Source organism: Bos mutus, chromosome 15 (genome assembly GCF_027580195.1).
Source record: "Bos mutus isolate GX-2022 chromosome 15, NWIPB_WYAK_1.1, whole genome shotgun sequence".
Lineage (NCBI taxonomy): Eukaryota > Metazoa > Chordata > Mammalia > Artiodactyla > Bovidae > Bos > Bos mutus.
The window spans coordinates 43,331,733-43,351,869 of NC_091631.1; the positions used below are offsets into that span (position 1 = coordinate 43,331,733).

Genomic DNA, 20,137 nt, shown 5'->3' on the forward strand with positions numbered 1-20,137 from the left:
ATGTCTTACTGCAAACCATCCAAAATTGTTTTTGCATTAAGATAAGTTATAAATATAAGCAATAGAATTTTATTAACTTTTTGCTCCTTAATTCAGATAGAATAAAACCAGTAGTCATATCTAACTGTATACAATGTTTGGTTAGTGAAGGCTATTCTTAAAGTTAAGGGCAATACACTTAAAACATACACTATACACACATATAGTCCATAATCTAGAATAATATGTATTCAAAGTATTCTCCTGGCAGTCTCAAAGACCCTTTTAGAGGGTCCACTAGACCAAAACTAGTTTTATAATAACACTAAGACATTATTTGTCCTTTTCATTCCTACTCTTTCATGACTGTTCAATGGAATTTCTCTGAAATTACACAGCCTTGTGATAAAGCAACAGACTGAATACAGAAGCAGAAATAAGAATCAAGCTGTCTACTATTAAGCCAGACATTAGAGACATTTGCAAAAAGCTAAAACAAAGCCATCTTTCAAGTTTTTATTTTGAAGAATATGCTTAGTACTAAAAATGTTGTTTACATTAACATCTAATGGGTTTATTGTGATTTTTAAATGAATAAATATTTTAATTTTTCAGTTTAAATATCATATGATAAACGTGTGTGTATGTGTGTAAAGGAATCCTAGGACTGAAAAAGTTGAGAATAGCTTATCTAGAAAGATTAAGAGAGTAGATCTAGAAGAATTAAGGGTTAGAAAGTACATAGGAGAGTGGCAGGTTAGGTCTATACAATCGTTATTATTGGCAAATTTGTTTCAAACTTCCAAAACTTCCAAACAACTCTTTATGCACAGTTAACTGTGATGTGTCAAATTTTAACCCTTTCAGTGGGAGATCCTTTAACTGGACATGACCTTTTGATTTAAAATATTTCTTTTAAACAAAAGTCTTATATTTGTTCCTTTCCCCACTCCAACCCTAAGAAGTATCTTGAACCTTTTAAACCTAGATAAATTCTCACCATCCTTTCCATTTAACCTGTAGAGAAGAAAAGAGCCAAGCAAGTTTGTTGTTGTTTTTTATGAATTGGGTCTTAAACTAGTAGCTAGGCAACCAATCAAGTAGCCCTGACAACAGAAATAAAAGGAACTTAATGATAACATTCAGCCAGGAGTCTATATCCAGCACTGCTTAGCCGTTCAATGTTACTGGTTCAAATGCAAAATCTAACACTAGTAAAAGTTACATTTTTTTTCTAATTTATGGCAATTTTGGTCTGTGCATGCTGTTTTAGAAAAATACTATCACAACTATAAATATAGTTAGTTACTCCTTTCAAAGAAATGTGCAGGAAGCGTATATATCTAAGTAGACTTCTTTGTCTCATGATTTTAGCATTCACTTCATTAAAATTGATGTTTGAAACTCAGATGTATGTCTTGTTTTAGATTTTAACTAAAATTGCCCTGTCAGTCTCACAGAGCTGTGGGGAACAAATGAGAGAGAGAGAGAGAGACAGAGACAGAGAGAGGTAAGGAAGAAACAAAGTGATGCAGAGCTGGTGTTAGGTCCCTAATCTGCAAAACAAGGACAGCATTATCTATATCTCTGAATTTGGAAAGGTTCTAGAGAGATAAGACATGTGATAATATTTCTGAAACGGAAACACTACTAAAACGCTTTTTGTCACAATGTTAAAAGTAGTATATAATTTTTTTTAAAACCAACTTTTGCTCTGCTTTGCACAAGAGGATGTTATAATTAGAATCTGTCCTCTTCCTGTAAAATCTCTAATATGCCCACAACACTTCTAATTCAAGTTATCAATATTTTGGGAATGAGTTGACATTGGAAAAAGCACAACTGAACATGTTAGTCAACTGCTCATAAAAATTACCATCGTGATTAATCAATGCTATACGCTCCTTGAAAACAACAAAACCTCACTAGTCTGTGTGCTATATAAGAAACTCATTCATTCCAAACACACTTTGCTAAATAATTTGCTCACAGTTCCCTTACACTTATTGTTGTACGGCTACATTGATCATCTGTCTGAACTTATCCTGTCATGCAACAATGACTATCTGAATCAACTGTGTAAATAACAAGGAGCTGTGGCAACTGACAACGTGGAGCAGAAGACATACAGTATGTTTTTCATTTCCAATAAAAGAGGGCAGTATTACATCAGTGTAATGCTGACATACTGTTCTGATGTTTTTGCAAAGTATGGGTACAGAGCAAGAATCTACACTTGTGAATAAGTGAACAATTGTGTTTTTTAACAAAAAGGAACAGGTTTACAATGTACCTTAGTGACTGGACTGTTTTTCTATTTACTTGATTGAAAAAATATCATTTTGGCATGAGAAATGCATATAGTTATCGACAATCAGGTTAAGTATTCTCAAAAATCATGGATTGAAATTTTGGTTTTCTGGAAATTATTAAAGTATATATTAAATTAATAGGAACAAAAGTCCCTAGCACACTGATATTATAAAATTTGAACATTATCATGTTGGCTATGAGCAGATCCTATAGCAAGTAACTAGAGTATTCAAGTTACTTTAATAATGAAAAAGAAAAATGCATATCTTGAGTTTGTAAGAAGGTGCCTGTTAGCTTCTAACTAACCTTCTACTCTATCTTAAGAAATTTTGGCTTCACGGAGCAGTAGGTTAATCCATTCACCTTTGGAGAGTCTCAAAGAGTGAAAATTTAATAAAATTAACAACAGGTTTGACAACCTGTCTGAGGTCTTACAGTGAAAAAGGACCTAATAGTAACAGAGCATCTCTCATGTCAGATATGTGCTCTATGTTATCTTCCCTCAAAACAAGCCTTCAAGGAAAGGATAATTATCTCTATTTTATAGGTATATTCATTGAGACCCACAGAGGTTAAGTAACTTACTAAAATAACACAGAAAACCACACAGGCTGCTTCCAAGATTAATCCTAGAAACTGACACTCCAAAGCCCATGCTCTTTCCAATACACCGTGCGCTCTCTAATTCTATTACTGCTTCTGGACTAGCCACCTCTTCTGTTTCTTTGTCTATACTAGCATCAATAAATCTTCTGCTTTCTGACTGATATCTTTCCAGAGCCAGAACCAGTGGACATCATTGTGGGGAAGAATGCTTTATTGAAATAGAAGATGAAACATATACAGAAAGCAGGGGGCTCAATGCCTTTCTGCTTCACTGTTTTTGTTATTTTTACCCTGTCTTATTCCACCAAAGGTTTTAGATTGCAAATGTAAAAAGTACTTTGGTAAGCAATAGCTTAAATATCTTATGGAAAATAAGTAAGCAAATCTGGTACTTTTCTGAAAATAGAAATATCATTGATGAAGAACTAGGAAAGCTGAGATTTAATTCCTGCTCTGACACAAATTCACTATGTGACCAAGCATAAGTCATGTTCTTTCTTTAGGTCTCAGTCTTCCTGTCTGTGAATTGAAGGTATTGGACCAGATCAAATGTTATATTCCCTTCAGTTCTTTCATTCTATAGTTTTAATCCCACCAATATACTTCAGAGGCAGACAGAGTGTGATAATAGTGTTCATGGTAGCTCATTTTGACATGCAATGAGGTCAAGAATTTTTCTTAAGAGATTCTCAGAAGATGAAGGGAACAGCAGTTCAGGCCACATGTGTGTAGATGTGCAATCAGCCTATTTAGGGTAACTCTGATCAACAGGTAATCAATCTACTGGCTCTTGAAGGTATTAAGATAACCAAAATAACCAGATATCTAAGTTACATCATACCTATGTAGGAATGTACTCTAACCAACCACTGAGTCAGCATTCAAACACTAGGGAAGTCAGAAAAGTTACGAAATGCACTTTTTAACACTAAGAAAGCCCACCCTACCTTGCCTCTCTTCTAGCCAGATGTCCTTAGCTTAGCTGGCAACCCACTCCAGTGTTCTTGCCTGGAGAATCCCAGGGACGGGGGAGCTGCCGTCTCTGGGGTCACACAGAGTCAGACATGACTGAAGTGACTTAGCAGCAGCAAGGACATTTAGAAGCAGCCTATCTAAAATCCTGCAGTGTATTGTCATGACTAAAATACTCTCTATCTGAGAAATGTCAAAACAACGAAATTCAGTAAGAAGTTCACCTATAATATGATCAAACTGCCCTGGCACTGTCATAGGTTGTTCTTGCTGCAGGAAGTTAAAACCCAGGGAATAAACTTAGACTTCTGCTGGCAAGACATTCCTGATCCATGCACAGCAGCTATTTTGAAATGATGGAGCATGAAAGCTCCTAAGGTGCCGTCACAGTCTATTGTCCCTAAAATCTATATATTTAACAGACCCTAAATATCCTGTGACACAGTCAACCAGAACAACTCCATTGGTGCCGTTCTGGTTGATCAAGTTAACAGTGTTTCATTTCAAAGTGTCAATATAGGAGTTTACCCAGTAAAGTGAAATATATCATAGGTCAACATGTATTCATATGGACATATATGTAATTCTGTTTGTATTATAAGGGTTTCCCAGATGGCTCAGTGGTAAAGAATCTGCCTGCCAATGCAAGAGACATGCATTCAATCTCTGGGTCAGGAAGATCCCCTGGGGAAGGAAATGGCAACTCATGCCAGTATTTTGCCTGGAAAATTCCATGGACAGAGGAGCCTGGTGGTCTACAGTCCATGGGGTTGCAAAGAGTCAGACGGGACTGAGCAACTAACACTCACTTTCAGGACTTCCCTGGTGGCTCAGCAGTAAAAGAATCTGCCTCAATGCAGGAGACTGAGGTTCAATCTCTGGTTGGAAAGATGCCCTGGAGAAGGAAATGGCAACCCACTCCACTATTCTTTCCTGGGAAATCCCATAGACAGAGGACCCTGGTGGGCTACAGTCCATGTGGTCACAAAAGAGTCAGACATGACTTAGCGACTAAACAACAAAAACAACAAACCCCTGTGTCTGTGAAGTAAATGTTCCCCTCAGTTATAAAATACACAAAACATGTTCTATATACATCTAATGTTAGTAAACATCACAAAAACAACTCTGCGAAGGAAACTGTGATGTACTGCCCAGATTCCCCTTCAGGACTGATTTGTTTCCTCACCTGTAGGGAATGTTTTGCTCACCCTCAGCTGTTGGCCCTCTTCAGCATCGCCTCAGCTAGAGTCACACCTCACCCAAGATTAAGTCCCTTTCCCAGGGCAGCCCTCATCTAATGACTGGTTCACACAAAGGTATGAAAGCTCACTCCTTCCATCCAACTTGAGACAATTCTGAATGGACATGGCAGCCTCAAAGCTTCATATGAGGTTGACTAAGGCCTTGGATGAGACTGCATCACAGTCCGATTCTGCTTTCATCCTTTCCCTTCCACAGGTGGCAATCAGAAAGAGGACCCCCTACCCCCATAAACCTGCTTGCTAATCTCTGTCTCAGGCTTCCCCGGTGGCTCATCAGTAAGGAATCCACCTGTGATGCAGAAGACGCAGGAGACCCGGGTTCAATCCCTGGGTGGGGAAGATCCCCTGGAGGAGGGCCTGGCAACCCACTCCAGTATTCTTGCCTGGAGAGTCCCCAAGGACAAAGAAGCCTGGCAGGTTCCAGCTATAGGGCTGCAAAGAGTCAGACACAACTGAAGTGACTGAGCATGTATCAGCACACACTCTTCATCTCACAGTCTGCTTCTCAGGGAACTCAAATCTGTGACACACTCATTTTTAAACAATGTCCAGATATGAGTGTGATACTACTGCTACTGCTGCTAAGTCATTTCAGTCAAGTCCGACTCTGTGCGACCCCATAGACGGCAGCCCACCAGGCTCCCCCCGTCCCTGGGATTCTCCAGGCAAGAACACTGAAGTGGGTTGCCATTTCCTTGTCCAATGCATGAAAGTGAAAAGTGAAAGTGAAGTCGCTCAGTCATGTCCGACTCTTTGCAACCCCATGGACTGCAGCCTACCAGGCTCCTCTGTCCATGGGATTTTCCAGGCAAGAGTACTCGAGTGGGGTGCCATTGCCTTCTCCGTGAGTGTGATGAGGCATGCTTTATAAATTACAAGGTGTTGTGATAGAAATACTGAACAATTCTCTAAAACTGTACTATGGTTTACAAGAATAAAGTCATAAATCTAATTTATGAATCTTTACACTTAAGGAAATCGAGATAATTCCAAAGATGATGATTTTGAAGAGAGTTAAACTGACTTTGTCACAATCTATTTTACTAATCTTATTGTACATTATATATTTATCTTATTTGATCTCAGAAGAAAATATGATTCTCAGAAGAAAAAGTAGTGTTGTGTGAAACCTCATAAAATTAAGATGGATATTTTGATTATAAGAGAGCCAAATCTACCATCACAGGAGTCCTTTAATATCATTCTTAATTAACTCTTCTGCAGGTAATGAACCTAACAAGAATAGATACTGGGTCTAGAAACTAGTCAAAGCCTGTGCTTAGTTGCTCAGTCGTGTCCAGCTCTTTGAGACCCCATGGACTGTAGCCTACCAGGCTCCTCTGTCGATGGGGATTCTCCAGGCAAGAATGCTGGAGTGGGTTGCCATACCCTCCTCCAGGGGATCTTCCCAACCCAGGGATTGAACCCAGGTCTCCTGCATTGTAGGCAGATTCTTTACCGTCTGAGCCACCAGGGAAGCCAGACAAAGCCTACAACAAATATACATTCAAAACAGTGACATTATTTGCGAGAGAGAGAATGTAAAGGAGAACCTGTGAACACAACAGCCTTGAATATAATGGACTTTTCCAGCAACCCGAATTCAACCCCTATAAGGTCATCTACTGAGACAACAACTCTCTTCAACTGAGAAACCAGGGTTTTCTGATTCTGTAGAAGCCATTTTGCCACTTATGTCCAGGAGCTCAATTACATTGTGTGACATATTTTAGGACAAGTTGAGATTTATTAATTTTCAATCTTAACCTAATCTCTTGTCTCTCACTGGTGGCTTCCAACACAAAATAAGGTGTTATTATTTCAGAGGCTCAGACTTCTTTCCTCTATATGAATTAAGAAAAGTCAGTGAGAAATACTTAAAATTAACCCAGAGTATTTGAAGTTAGTAGAGTCTTAAGCTTGAACTTGAATCGATGATATAAATTCAACAATATAGGATCACTGTGTCAGACAAAGAGAGTCACTGCTGGAAGGAAGGGATGTCCAGTGCCAATTTACTATTTAGGTTTAGTGCAAACATTTCAGGATGTTGCTATTCTAAGCCTACTTAATGTGACAGAGGGGCTTCACTGAAAGGCAGAGTTGCTGTAACAATACTGAATTTATTTCTTATTTCCCCCACAACCTAAATGATGTACACACATCTGTTTTAAATATTCTCTATGTTAATATTCCAAACAAAAATTCTAGTTTTTCATTAGAAATATTTTTCAAAGAAATATCTTATTCATAACATTAATCAAAAGCAAATGATTCTCTATAATTTAAAAACAAATGTGATTATTGAAGGGGCTTCCCATGTGGCTCAGTAGCAAAAGAACCCACCTGCCAATGCAGGAGGCACAGGAGACACAGGTTCAATACCTGGGGCAGGAAGATCCCCTGGAGGGGGAAATGGTAACCCACTCCAGTATTTTTGCAGGGATAATCAATCCCACAGACAGAGGAAGGCTACAGTCCATGGGGTCACAAAGAGTGGGACATGACTGAGCTTGACTAAGCACACACATGTGATTATTTAAATAACTTGTTTTTTTGTGGAATAAAATTTCTGAAATGTATTAATTCTAAATATATTTATTTAGCCCAGTGATATTTCAACTAGGGGTAATTTTGTCCTCCCTACCCCAATAGGGGACATTTAGCAATGTCTAGAGACATTTCTGGTCATCACAAAAGGAGGGGTGCTGCTGGCACCTAATGAGTAGAGGCCAGATTAGCCGCCCATGACAAAGAATTCTCCAGCCAAAAATGTCAATAATGCTGAGGCATCAGCATTATTATGACATTATGAAATTATGACATTATGAAACCATGATCTAACTTAATAAATCTGAAGTTTCCATAGCTTTGTGTATGAACTCAGTTAGAAAGGAGTTTAACTATGTAAGTTGGTCAATATTTTATCATCTGAAACATTTAACTCTGCTTTCTTCTGCTGACCCTTCCATCATTGTTATGAGGAACTCATATCTGTGGCAAAATAGCTCATTTGTTCTATATATTCAAAGATCACCCATAATGTAGCCTAAAAGGTATGGGAAACATAAGAAAGTACCCACTCTGTACCTGAGGCTTTGCTAGGTATATTCATATATATTTTATTCTATTGTAACCCAGATTACTACCCTCACATTACAGATGAAGAACTTTAGATCCAGAGAAGTTATTCAACTTACCAAATATCACATAGCTGGCAAGTGACAACTCAGGGCCTACCACTCCAAGTGAGAATATATACCTTTAAACTCATTAATACTTCCCACATATGCAAAGAAAACTTGTGAATCACCAATGGTAGTTAATGCGGTGAGAAGGGTAATTAGCTATTGACCATACCACTGTATTATTAGACATTTTAGTAACCATATATCACTTTCATTTGAAAACCAATACAGTTTAAAAGACTTAGATAAATCACCGACATCCTTCTCATACTAATTTTAGGATTCACCCTTGACAAAATTGTAAAGTAGGAGATGTTCTCTGCTGCATGTATCCATTCTCTTGCTTTTACCCCAATTTCTACTCAGTAGCCCTGTGTCTCCTGAGAAACATGTATGCAGGTCAAGAAGAAACAGTTAGAACCAGACATGTAATAACGGACTGGTTCAAAATTGGGAAAGGAGTATGACAAGGCTCCATATTGTCACACTGTTTATTTAACTTATATACAGAGTACATCATGTAAAATGCCAGGCTGGATGAATCACAAGCTGGAATCAAGATTGCTGGGAGAAATATCAATAGCCTCAGATAGGCAGATGATACCACTCTACTGCCAGAAAGTGAAGAGGAACTAAAGAGCCTCTTGATGAGGGTGAAAGAGAGTGAAAAAGCTGACTTAAAACAACATTCAGAAAGCTAAGATCATGGCATCTAGTCCCATCACTTCATGATAAATAAACGGGGAAAAAGTGGAAGCAGTGACAGATCTTATTTTCTTGGGCTCCAAAATTACTGTAGATGGTGACTGCAGCCATGAAATTAAAAGATGCTTGCTCCTTGGAAGAAAAGCTATGACAAACCTAGACAGTGTATTAAAGAGCAGAGGCAACACTCTGCTGACAAAGGTCCATATAGTCAAAGCTATGATTTTTCCAATAGTCATGTACAGATGTGACAGTTAGACCATGAAGAAGGCTAAGCACTGAAGAATTGATGCCTTCAAACTGTGGTGCTGGAGAAGACTCTTGAGAGTCCCCTGGACAGCAAGGAGTTCAAACCAGTCAATCCTAAAAGAGGGTTTCCCTTGTAGCTCAGTTGGTAAAGACTCTGCCTGCAATGCAGGAGACCTGGGTTCAATTCCTGGGTTGGGAAGATCCCCTAGAGGAAATGGCAATCCACTCCAGTATTCTTGCCTAGAGAATCCCATAGACAGAGGAGCCTAGCAGGCCATAGTCCATGGGGTCGCAAGAGTCAGACATGACTTAGCGACTAAGCTATGACAAATCCTAAAGGAAATCAACCCTAAATTTTCATTGAAAGAACTGATGATAAAGCTGAAGCTCCAGTACTTTGGCCACCTGACGTAAAGGGCTGACTCAGCGGAAAAGACCCTGGTGCTGGGAAAGGTTGAGGGCAGGAGGAGAAGGGGGAGACAGAGGATGAGAGTGTTGGATGGCATCATTAACACAACAGATATAATATAATGGATATGAATATAACCAGACATAGAATATAGAGCAAACATGGAGTTTGAGCAACATGGAGGTGGTGCAAACTCCAAAAAAAGTATGCTCAAACTCCAGGAGATAGTGAAGGAGAGGGAAGGCTGGCATGCTGCAGTCCATGGGTTCGCAAAGAGTTGGACACAACTTAGTGACAGAACAACAATCCCTATGCATAGCAGGTCCCAAGTGTATAAAAGCTTATGGCTTATCCAGCACCAAAAGGCCCACCATTCCCCCAGATAGTTTCTCTCCTACTTTATGTGACTGCTAAGTCACTTCAGTCGTGTCCGACTCTGTGTGACCCCATAGACGGCAGCCCACCAGGCTCCCCCGTCCCTGGGATTCTCCAGGCAAGAACACTGGAGTGGGTTGCCATTTCCTTCCCCAATGCATGTAAGTGAAAAGTGAAAGTGGAGTCGCTCAGTCGTGTCCGACTCTTCGCGACCCCATGGACTGCAGCCTACCAGGCTCCTCCGCCCATGGAATTTTCCAGGCAAGAGTACTGGAGTGGGTGCCATTGCCTTCTCCGACTTTATGTGAACTTCTTGCTAAAAGGATCAATCAAAGTAGGGGAGGGGGAGTTAATTCATTATTAATTTAATGTATTAAATTAATATATTTATGTAATCTATTTTTCTATCTGTAGGAAACTGGGTCTTTGCAGATATAATCAAGTTAAAGTCACACTGGATTAGGGTGGACCCTAAATTCAATAAGTGATGTTCTTCTTAAGAAGAGAAAGATTTGGAGACATGGGGACATACACAGAGGGAAGACAGCCATGTGAAGAGGGAGGCAGGAATTCTCATCAGATTCAGAGTGAAATACACATAGTCCTTCCAAGGCCTACAGGTCTACCCCACTCTGCCCCAGGCAGAGACTTCTCTTTAGGTCTCACTGCTCTGCCTTTCCTCCAGTTGCTCTTGCTAAATTGGCCTCCTTGTTGCTGGTCCTACACTCTAAGGGCCTCTAAGCCTATTGTTCCCACTGCCTGGATGCTCTTCCTGTGGCCTGCACAAGGCTTCCTTCACTCTCTCTATTACACGACACCTCCTCAGAGTCCTTACCAGCCTACCTAAAGGAACAATCCTGTAACTCTGTATTTCCTTAACTTGCTTCTATTTCCCTCATGGCAATGATTCACCTCCTCCTGTTACCAACATTATTCATTATGTATTTATTTATTTTCTTCTTCATCTGTGTTCCCCTATCAGAATGTAAGCTCTATGAGAACAGAGATTTTTGTCTCATTTGTTCACTGTTGTATCTCCAGTGCCTAGAACAGTGTCTATTACACACTAAGCACTTGATAAATAATCTGATGAATCAAAAAAATAAATGAATGCATTTTATAAGTTTCTCTGTTTTCTGTTTTGCTCAGGCTGACAGAAAACTTAGTAATAAATTCAATGATGAGTCATAATAATGTATTAGCCTTCATTGAGTATATATGCTTTTATAAAATATTCTGGTAGTCTGTAACCTCATATACCCCCTTTATTATAAGATATTTCTAAACCTTTTGGAATAGGACAGAAAAACACCAATGGCAGGAGTTTGGGTGTTTCGTTGGGTACCTGAGAGGCAACCCACACTAAGAGGGAAAAGGTATATTTGTTAATCAGCAGCAATGCTTAAACATAATGCAAGACAGTCCTCAAGCTAGAAGCCTGAATCTTTGGCTGCAGGTTGATGCTTTGGAGCCTGGAAAGAGCCAGATAAAAATGAGTCAGTGGGTCTAGCAGAGCCAGTGAAGGAGGGAAGCAAGTTTTACCTTTTCATTCCTACAGTTGTTCAGCCCCATATTATTCAGGGTGGACAGTTTCCCATCAACACCATGTGGCTGTTGCTGTTGCTGCTCCCGCTGGATCTGTTCTCGCATCTTCCGAGCTTCCTGAATAGCTTTCATCACTGTATCCTGATCCCCAAACAGGGCAGGAGAGTTGAGACTGGACAGGATATCTGCATACACAGGATGTATTATTAGAGGGTCGTAAGGTTAGGCACTTAAAAAATACTGCTACTGTCCACTCCCCTGTAGAACACCACATTCTCTGAGCAAGGAAGGGGCTCGTTCGCTGTTAAGAAAAATGCAATAGACCACAGAAATTCAGGGTAACTGAGTTGTGCTGGGTTTTTTGTTTTTAGTTCTTGGAGGATGCCCTAGCATTTCAGTTTATCTGGGCTCTGTTAACCCGCTTCCTCACAAGTGAAGGTTCCTAGATTCCTATATATGTACACACACACACACACCCCTTTTCTGGTTATATTTAACAATTAGTGGGAGAGTAGTTGGGATGAAAGTGGTAGGAAGGAGCACAGAGACATCTGTGCAGGCTGTCTATTATATTTAGTGTGCTAATGCAGGAAAGCTGTTTCTGACCCAGCCAAAAAAAAAAATCTGTGAGGCTATCCACATCCTGTAGCGATATCTGTATCTGTGTGTTCACACGTCCACTGCAGGAGAGAGGGGGTGGGAAGGAATACACCACACTCTCTGTTCCCCAGTCACTGGCTGGTTAATGAAGCATTCCACTCATGCTGCCTCAGTTACTTACCAAGAGAATGACAACCCATTTCCTACCCACAACCTGAACACCCACTGCTCTCAGTTCCCTGTCTTCTTGACAGTGAGGCTGAATGTGTGGGAATGGAATTTATATAAGGATAAAGCTTAAAATAAAGTGAAAATATTTACTTTCATTATATTCCATGCAGCACAGAAGGACAAAATTTAAAATTAAACGAAATTTCCTCTATATCTTGCATTTTATTGTAGGTTAAAATTGATACTTTAGCTTTTCCAATTTTAGACAAAAAGAAGGCAACTGACTGACAGATTTCAGCTGCTGTGGTAAAGTTTAATGTGATGAGGTTGTGTGTTTCCTGGTATGAGCATTTCATAGCACACGTGTGTGTGTGTGTGTATGTGTGTGTGTATCTGTGTATGTGCACACACCTCACAGAGACAGATGGGACGGAGGAAACCAGACCACGATCAAGCTCACGTCTATGCGTGTGCAGTACATGTGCTTATCACTCGAGTTTAGAAAATATTCCCAACGCTATCTATGGAAAAGTTTTAGAAAGTTAAACAGCCACTTTTTAGCCGATGGAAACCCTGTATCTTTAGTTCTGAAGCTTTTCTGATTAAAAAAGAAAATCCATCCAGTATTGTGTGAACAAGGGTGTTATTACTTCAGCTCATTTCTAGTTCACGATCTAAGGAATACACTCTGCTAAGATGTAAACTCCAAAAGAACAAGGGCCTGTGATACAGTCATTTTTGTCCCTCACTATGTTAAGTACAGAAAACAAATGCTTTCCAAATAAAATTTAGAAGTGGTTTATAGGAGGGCCTTTTCAAGATCAAGCCTATTATTTATCCTCATGTTGGCTTTTTTCCCCTCATCTCACAACTTTCAATAATCCCGTGATCATATTCACATGCTGGGAATGATTCATTTCTCTTTGCCACAGTGATCCCACTGACTTGGAGTGAAAATCTCTGAGCCCCTAAAAGAGTGTCCTGACTCAAAAAGAGGATAGACTGCTGAGTAGATCCTAATGTCCCCAGTTTCAGTAAGGAAGATTTACATCTTATCATCAGAAGAGCCACTTAAGATTCAGCATTGTTCAGCAAATGTTCCAACTATGAGTTTTCAAAAGGAGCACTGAGTTATACGTGAGAAGACCTGGATTTTAGTTTTAACTCTGCTAATTAACAGCCACATGGCTGTGGGTGAGTCACTTTATCTGTAAGACGACAGTTTATTATACAAGCATAACAATAACATACTACCTAACTCATAAGATGATAGTGAAAAATCAAATGAGATAAGATAGACAAAATGTTTGGTTAAACTGTAAATGGCTACACTTATACATTATTTATTGCTGTAAGCAATTCAGGCTATAGGATTAAAGAAAACATGGAAGGTAATACGGTAAAGAAATGCTGGTTCTAGTCCCAAATCCCTTTGAACTTCTGTGTCTTATTGGAAAATTAAGAAATTTATAGAGCATGGTAATAATAATGTTCATATTTATTTGGCTCTCTGCCACTGACAAGTACTTTCACAATTACTGTTTCATTCCACATGTATTTGTAAATGTGTTGGTATTTGGCTGTCTAGTCTTTTGGGTTGCATGCCTTCTGGGTTCCAGATATCATGTTAGAGACTTTATATATATATACATTTCTGTCTTAATTCTCATACCAACCTATAAGCTAGGAAATAATATTTCCTTTCCAGAGATTAGGAAACTCAGTTAAAAAAAATATTAAATAATTTTCACAGGGTCACACAGCTAGTAAGTAAAGGCTCTTTCTCAGTTCAAGGCTGCCTGATGCCAGATCCCATTTTTCCCCTATACTTCTCACACCAGGGTATGACATTCCTAGAGACAATTGGCAGTGTATCAGAGAATGTAAGAAGACAGAGGATCACTATGACATATCTTACTAGATATCCACTTTATTTTATATGATGTCACTGAAGTGTCATTCATATTTGCTTCAATGCAAAACTGATATAGGATAAGGTATAAAATTCACATTTTACAAAGAAAACAAAATTTCAAAAAATTTTAGACTTTTGGCAGGCAGCTTTCAGGCCAGTTTCCTTTAGGCCCTTGGAGAGTTCATGGTCACTCTTACTCTGCCTAGAGTCACTTCAGTGACAAAGCACTGACTCAACACAGAAATTTCTAAGTCTCTGATTGCTGGATCTACCTTTCCTGAAAGTTCTAGTCACCCAAGACGCCACACTGGGTTATGTTTTAGTAGAAAAGAATTTACTTTTACGTTATTTACTTTCAGTATTTAAATTTTTCTTGGACTAAAGAATACTTTGGAAACAAGAATCAGTCATCATTAAACGCATTTTGCTTTCCTTTACCTAATTCATAAGTCTCTTCCTGGTGTTGACTTTTCCATTTACCTAAAGAGGATCCTCTTCCCAAACTTCCTCCAATGGGGCTGGGGATGCTGCTTTTGTTAGGCAGATTGACAGGGCTGGTTTTGCTGGCTGAGAAGAGGCTCTGGGTGGGAGATGTTGGGGACTTTACAGGCTCAACTGTCTTGGGTCGGGATGAGAGATTCAGCGGCTGTGCTGCTGCTTCATCCTACAAGAGTTTAACATAAATAATTATTAAAAAAAAAAAAAGACAAATGAAGCACATTATCACTTAGTAAGCCACAGTTATTTTACACCTCAGAGACAATGCCACATTCTCCACAATAATAACAAAAGAAGCTAATTATCTACCTCCTTGAAGATTCATCGGAAGGAAACCTCATTAATTTCCCTGTGTTATGCTTCTATTTACATTAACTGTGTAGTTGGATCATTCTTTTTGCCAAATTAAAATCTGAATTAGCTCACATTACAGCTTAATTTCCTAATGTGTTTTCAGGGATCCAAATTAACCTAGGGCATTTACAAAGAATTATTTAAAATTTCAGCAGCTCTGTAGTGCTTTTGTGTTATTTTCTCTGAAAAGTTCCTGGAACTATAAATGGGCTCTGCCGCTAATTTTTTAATATATATTTTAAATCAAACAATTGCAAGTACTTTAAAAATGGAAACACTGTAAGCCTTCTTCTGCTCTCCTGGGCCTTTGCCCAGAGAGCCGCATGCCACAGCATGGCTTCTATGTGGCTTTCTGGGCGTGGGCACTCTTCATGGTCTATATTCTGGTCTCTATTCATGTTTAAAATTAATTTTTGTAAAGAGCAAACACACATTATAATTATGTTTTACATACCATGCTATATGCAATTTATTTTTCACGTCTGAAGTGATGTCTCTTTATATTCTTTGCTGCATATATTTACAGAATGTCTATTTTAAGATGCCTGTTCTTCTATACTGAGCACAGTATTCAAATATCTGGCTTCTAACGCTGGTTTTACCAGGAGCTTGAAAGCTAAGCTCTTTACCTTTATTTTTTTGTTTCATTTATTCTGCCATGTAACACCCTTAACAACACTTCTTTCATTCTAGAAATTTAATTGTAATATGAACATACTCATTTAAATGCTAGGTTTTTAAGATCTGCAGTATTGTGTTTAAAACAAAATTTCCAGCAAATGTTAACTCCTCTTTTGCTTCTGAGAAGGCACAGAGAACTTGCGTTTCACATCATTGTTTAGAACACACTGAACTTTCTCCCCTATGGCAAACATGTCACTTCTCTGGGACTCAATTTCTTCATCTATAGAAAAGAGGGCCTGATTCTAGCTGATCTCTAAGGTCTCTTCCAGCACTAAGGGTCATTGTTTAAGTGGGAAGAAAAAGGGATGCCAGAAAATAGTAATCAGGAGGGAAGATTAGAAAGAGAAAATGTAAATAACATGCACAAAAGAGCCGTTATGACTAAACATTGTGCTAGATATTTTCAAGTATATTAGCTCATTTAACTACCAATAACTATGAGACTGGGGAGTAGTATTCTACATTTACAAAGAAAGAAGCAAAGTGATAAAATGACCATCCAAAGCCATACAGGGAAGGACAGAATTTGAATTATAGTTTATTAGGCTCCAAATCCCAGGCACTTTTTTTCTTTGCTGAATTATCAGATAAAATAAGTAATTTGATAGTGTCATGATACCCTAGCTTTATTTTGTTGTTTTGCTTGTTTGTCTTGGTAGGAAATAAGTAATCTGGCACATCTATGGTGCAATGTACTTTTATCTCTAGATATACGATATGGAGAAGGAAATGGCAACCCACTCCAGTGTTCTTGCCTGGAGAATCCCAGGGACGGGGGAGCCTGGTGGGCTGCCGTCTCTGGGGTCACAGAGTCGGACACGACTGAAGCGACTTAGCAGCAGCAGATATACGATAGGTCCTCAGGAAACACAGTCGCATCCCTCACAAACAGTACTTAATTAAAATTTACTTGCCTTTGCTCTGAATTCAAAGGATATTTAGACTAGTTAGTTACTTTACTCACTTCTCAATAACGGTGATTTCTACATTAGGTATGTAGTTAGTTTTCTCCACATTTCTTTTACTTCACCAAGTTTCTTATGATCCCTTAGTTCAGCGTCTTCAAATTTAGAAAAATTTCAGCCATTACTCTTTAAAATATATTTTCTGTCCCTTCCTTCTCTTTCTGGGGCTCTATTTGTATATATTAGGCCATTTGATGTTCTACAGCACTGATAGTCTTTTTTTCTATGTTTCATTGTCATGTCATCAAGCTCACTAGTTTTTCTTCTGTAATATCTAATCTGTTGCTATTCCAAATCAATACCAATCCAGTGTACTTTTCATCTCAAACACTGTATTTTTCATCTTCAAGCATTCAATATGAATTTTCCATGCCCTGCCTTATAATGTTCATGTTTCTTGAATATGTGGAGTTTATAATATCTAGTTTTATAATTCATTTTTGAATATAGGCAAACTTCAGAGACATTATGGGTTTGGTTTCACACCACTGCAATAAGTCAAATAACCCAATAAAGCAAATCACATGAATTTTTGGTTTCCCAGTGCATATAAAAGTTATGTTTATACAATACAGTAGTCTGTTGAATGTGCAACAGCATTATATCTAAAAAACAATGTATACACCTTAATTAAAAATAATTTATTGCCAAAAAAATTGCTAACCATCATCTGACTATGCAGGATTTCCACAAGCCTTCAATTTGTAAAAAGTACAATAGCTGTGAAGGACAATAAAGTGAAGCTCAATTAAAAAGTATGGCTGTAGATTCTAATTTATTATTTAGTCTTACAATTCAATAATTTCCATTTCTACCAACAATGCCACTGAGCATGGGAAGCACTGATTAACTCCCAATCAAGTCAATTCTTTTCCACCATGGCAGGCCTGCTGTTCATCCTCACAGCTTGTCCTGCCCCAACAGACACTTTGTGGGTGAAGAGAAGCAGATATGCTTACTTCTTCACTTGGTCTAGTTGAAAGTCTCTTTTAAGAGCTGTTTTTATTGTCTTATCTAGTAATTTTATCACCTGTGTTATTTTGAGGTTTATCTCTAGTGATCTATTTATTCTCTTCATTATTTTTCATATTTTCTTACAAGCCTGATAATTATTGAATAGATGCTCCACATTGAGATTTTTACAGTGTTGGATTTCAGTTTGTATGTTACCTTAAATATTTGTGGACTTTGTTCTAAGACATGGAGAGCCTTACCAGGCTTGCTTTTAAACTGAGTTAGGCAGGTATAGAGATAATTTGGCCCTACTAGTGAAGTCCATGGGGTTGCTAAGAGTTGGACACAACTGAGCGACTTCACTTTGACTTTTCACTTTCATGCACTGGAGAAGGAAAATGCAACCTACTCCAGTGTTCTTGCGTGGAGAATCCCAGGGACAGGGGAGCCTGGTGGGCTGCTGTCTATGGGGTTGCACAGAGTCGGACACGGCTGAAGTGACTTAGCAGCAGCAGCAGCAGTGAAGTAACACCCTGCTAAGGACTCTACTTGGTACCCATGTGTCAAGAGATCATTCCAATCTGGCCAACGGGAATACAAATCATCCTCAGTTCTTCATGAACCTCGTAGTGGTTTTGCCTGCTACATCTTGCTTTCCCCCTGGCCTCAGATAGTTTCCTCACATGTATAAGCTGCTCAATACTCAGCTAAATACAGGGAAACCTTCTGCGGATCTCCTGTGCTCTCTCTCTATACAGTTCTCTCCTCTGGCACTCTACCTCACAAATTCTATCTACCTTGGCATCTTGAAACTCTGAAGTCTTGTCTCTCTACTCAGGAAGCCTGCCAAGCAGCATGTGGGGAACCCCCACATACACCCCACACTATTGCCTGGAAGCTTTTCAAGACAGTAAGCTGGATCAGCTGTGGTGCCTGCCTCTCTTGTTTCGCTTCTATCAGAGGTCACTTTCCTGTATTCCTACTGGAAATGTCTGAAACCACTGTTTTATATTTTGTCTTGAGTTTTACTTCTTTAAATTTGGAGAGCAAATAGAATCCCTGTTCCTCCATAATGGTTTAAAATGGAAAACTTCTTGGTTTCTTTTAGAACCTCTCAGGGTATACAACCAGATATTTCAATCACAATAACTATTACCACTTACCAGCATCTTTATTATCATCAGATTCCTATCATCAACATCATTGCTATACTAACATTTATTAAATATTTACTATATGCTAGAGGATGTATTATCTCACTGAAGACCCATAATAATATTAACCTTCAAATTGCAGAGGCAAAAACTAACATTAAAAGAAGTTAAGTAACTTGCCCAAGGTGACACATCTAGTAAAAGTCATAGAACTGACATTTGAACAGAAACAACCTAACTACTGATGTTGACAACTGTAGCAAATAAAAATTCTTCGGGGGAAAAAGGAACAGAAGACCATCTATTTTTATTTTTATTACCTTCAGCTAACAATGCCCTAGGTTACATAGTCATATTATATACAGAGGGAAAGAATGACTATAGAAAGAAACATGAGATATTTTAGTGACCCTAATTCTTTCAATTAGCAAAACATAAGATTATTTTTAGAACTTCTACAATAATAGGTTGGAGCTATTTTAAAAATTTAAAACATTTGCTTTATGTCTTAGTCTATATAGTTTTACTCACACATACAATAAACAATCTAATAAGTATGATAAATGTTTCCTTTGTTATTAACATAAAGTAGAGTCAAGTTAAATTATACAGAGAGCTCCCTAAGAATTTGTATGTGGTCAAGTGAGTAATAAAATTCAGTTGGCCCACAAAGCTGGAATGGTAAAAGCAGATATAAACTTGAGTCTAACCAGGGAACATTTTACTCATCCAGTAAAGGCTTGGTTTGGTGCAATTCCATTTGGCCAACTCACTTACAAAATGACTTTTTCATGTTAAAATATTTAATACTCAATACCTCAAGTCACTGATGTTTGATATGCTTATACTCCAACAACTATAGTTAAACAAAGTGCTTTGGTTTGAATTGTAGTGTTCTCTTACTCACAAAAAGAAAGTCCTGGAACACAAAATAGTCTGTTTCCATAAGTTAATGCTATCTTATTAAATGTAAAGCCCCTATTGTCATATCTCAATATTTCTAACCACAAAGCATAAATGTTCATTTACTTTTTTGGAGACTGTAAAGGCATGGGGGACATTAAATTAATTCCTTTGGACAGGCACAGGCAGAACTATCCCTCCTAATTATGTTTACTTTTTTTTTAATCTTTGGTATTTGGGATCCATATTTTTAATGGCTTTCCTGAAATCTCGAAATTCCTATCTACATGTTTTAGAAAATAAAACAATTTCAGTAATTTTGTGGACTTCAAT

The 20,137-nt window shown here is 38.4% G+C and overlaps 1 protein-coding gene across 32 annotated transcripts in view; it reads right to left on the reverse strand.

Annotated features, from left to right (window-relative positions):
- Window positions 1–20,137, reverse strand: part of SOX6 (SRY-box transcription factor 6) — a 719,303-nt gene that overhangs the window by 75,726 nt on the left and 623,440 nt on the right. For 26 of the 32 annotated variants that reach the window (XM_070384013.1, XM_070383997.1, XM_070384007.1 and 23 more), the window contains 2 exons: window positions 14,731–14,956; window positions 11,604–11,791 (listed from right to left, as the gene is read on the reverse strand). In XM_070384013.1, coding sequence (XP_070240114.1) covers window positions 11,604–11,791; window positions 14,731–14,956 — 414 coding nt within the window. The remainder of the gene's footprint in view (window positions 1–11,603; window positions 11,792–14,730; window positions 14,957–20,137) is intronic. The other 6 variants (XM_070384021.1, XM_070384018.1, XM_070384019.1 and 3 more) reach the window with 1 other exon arrangement.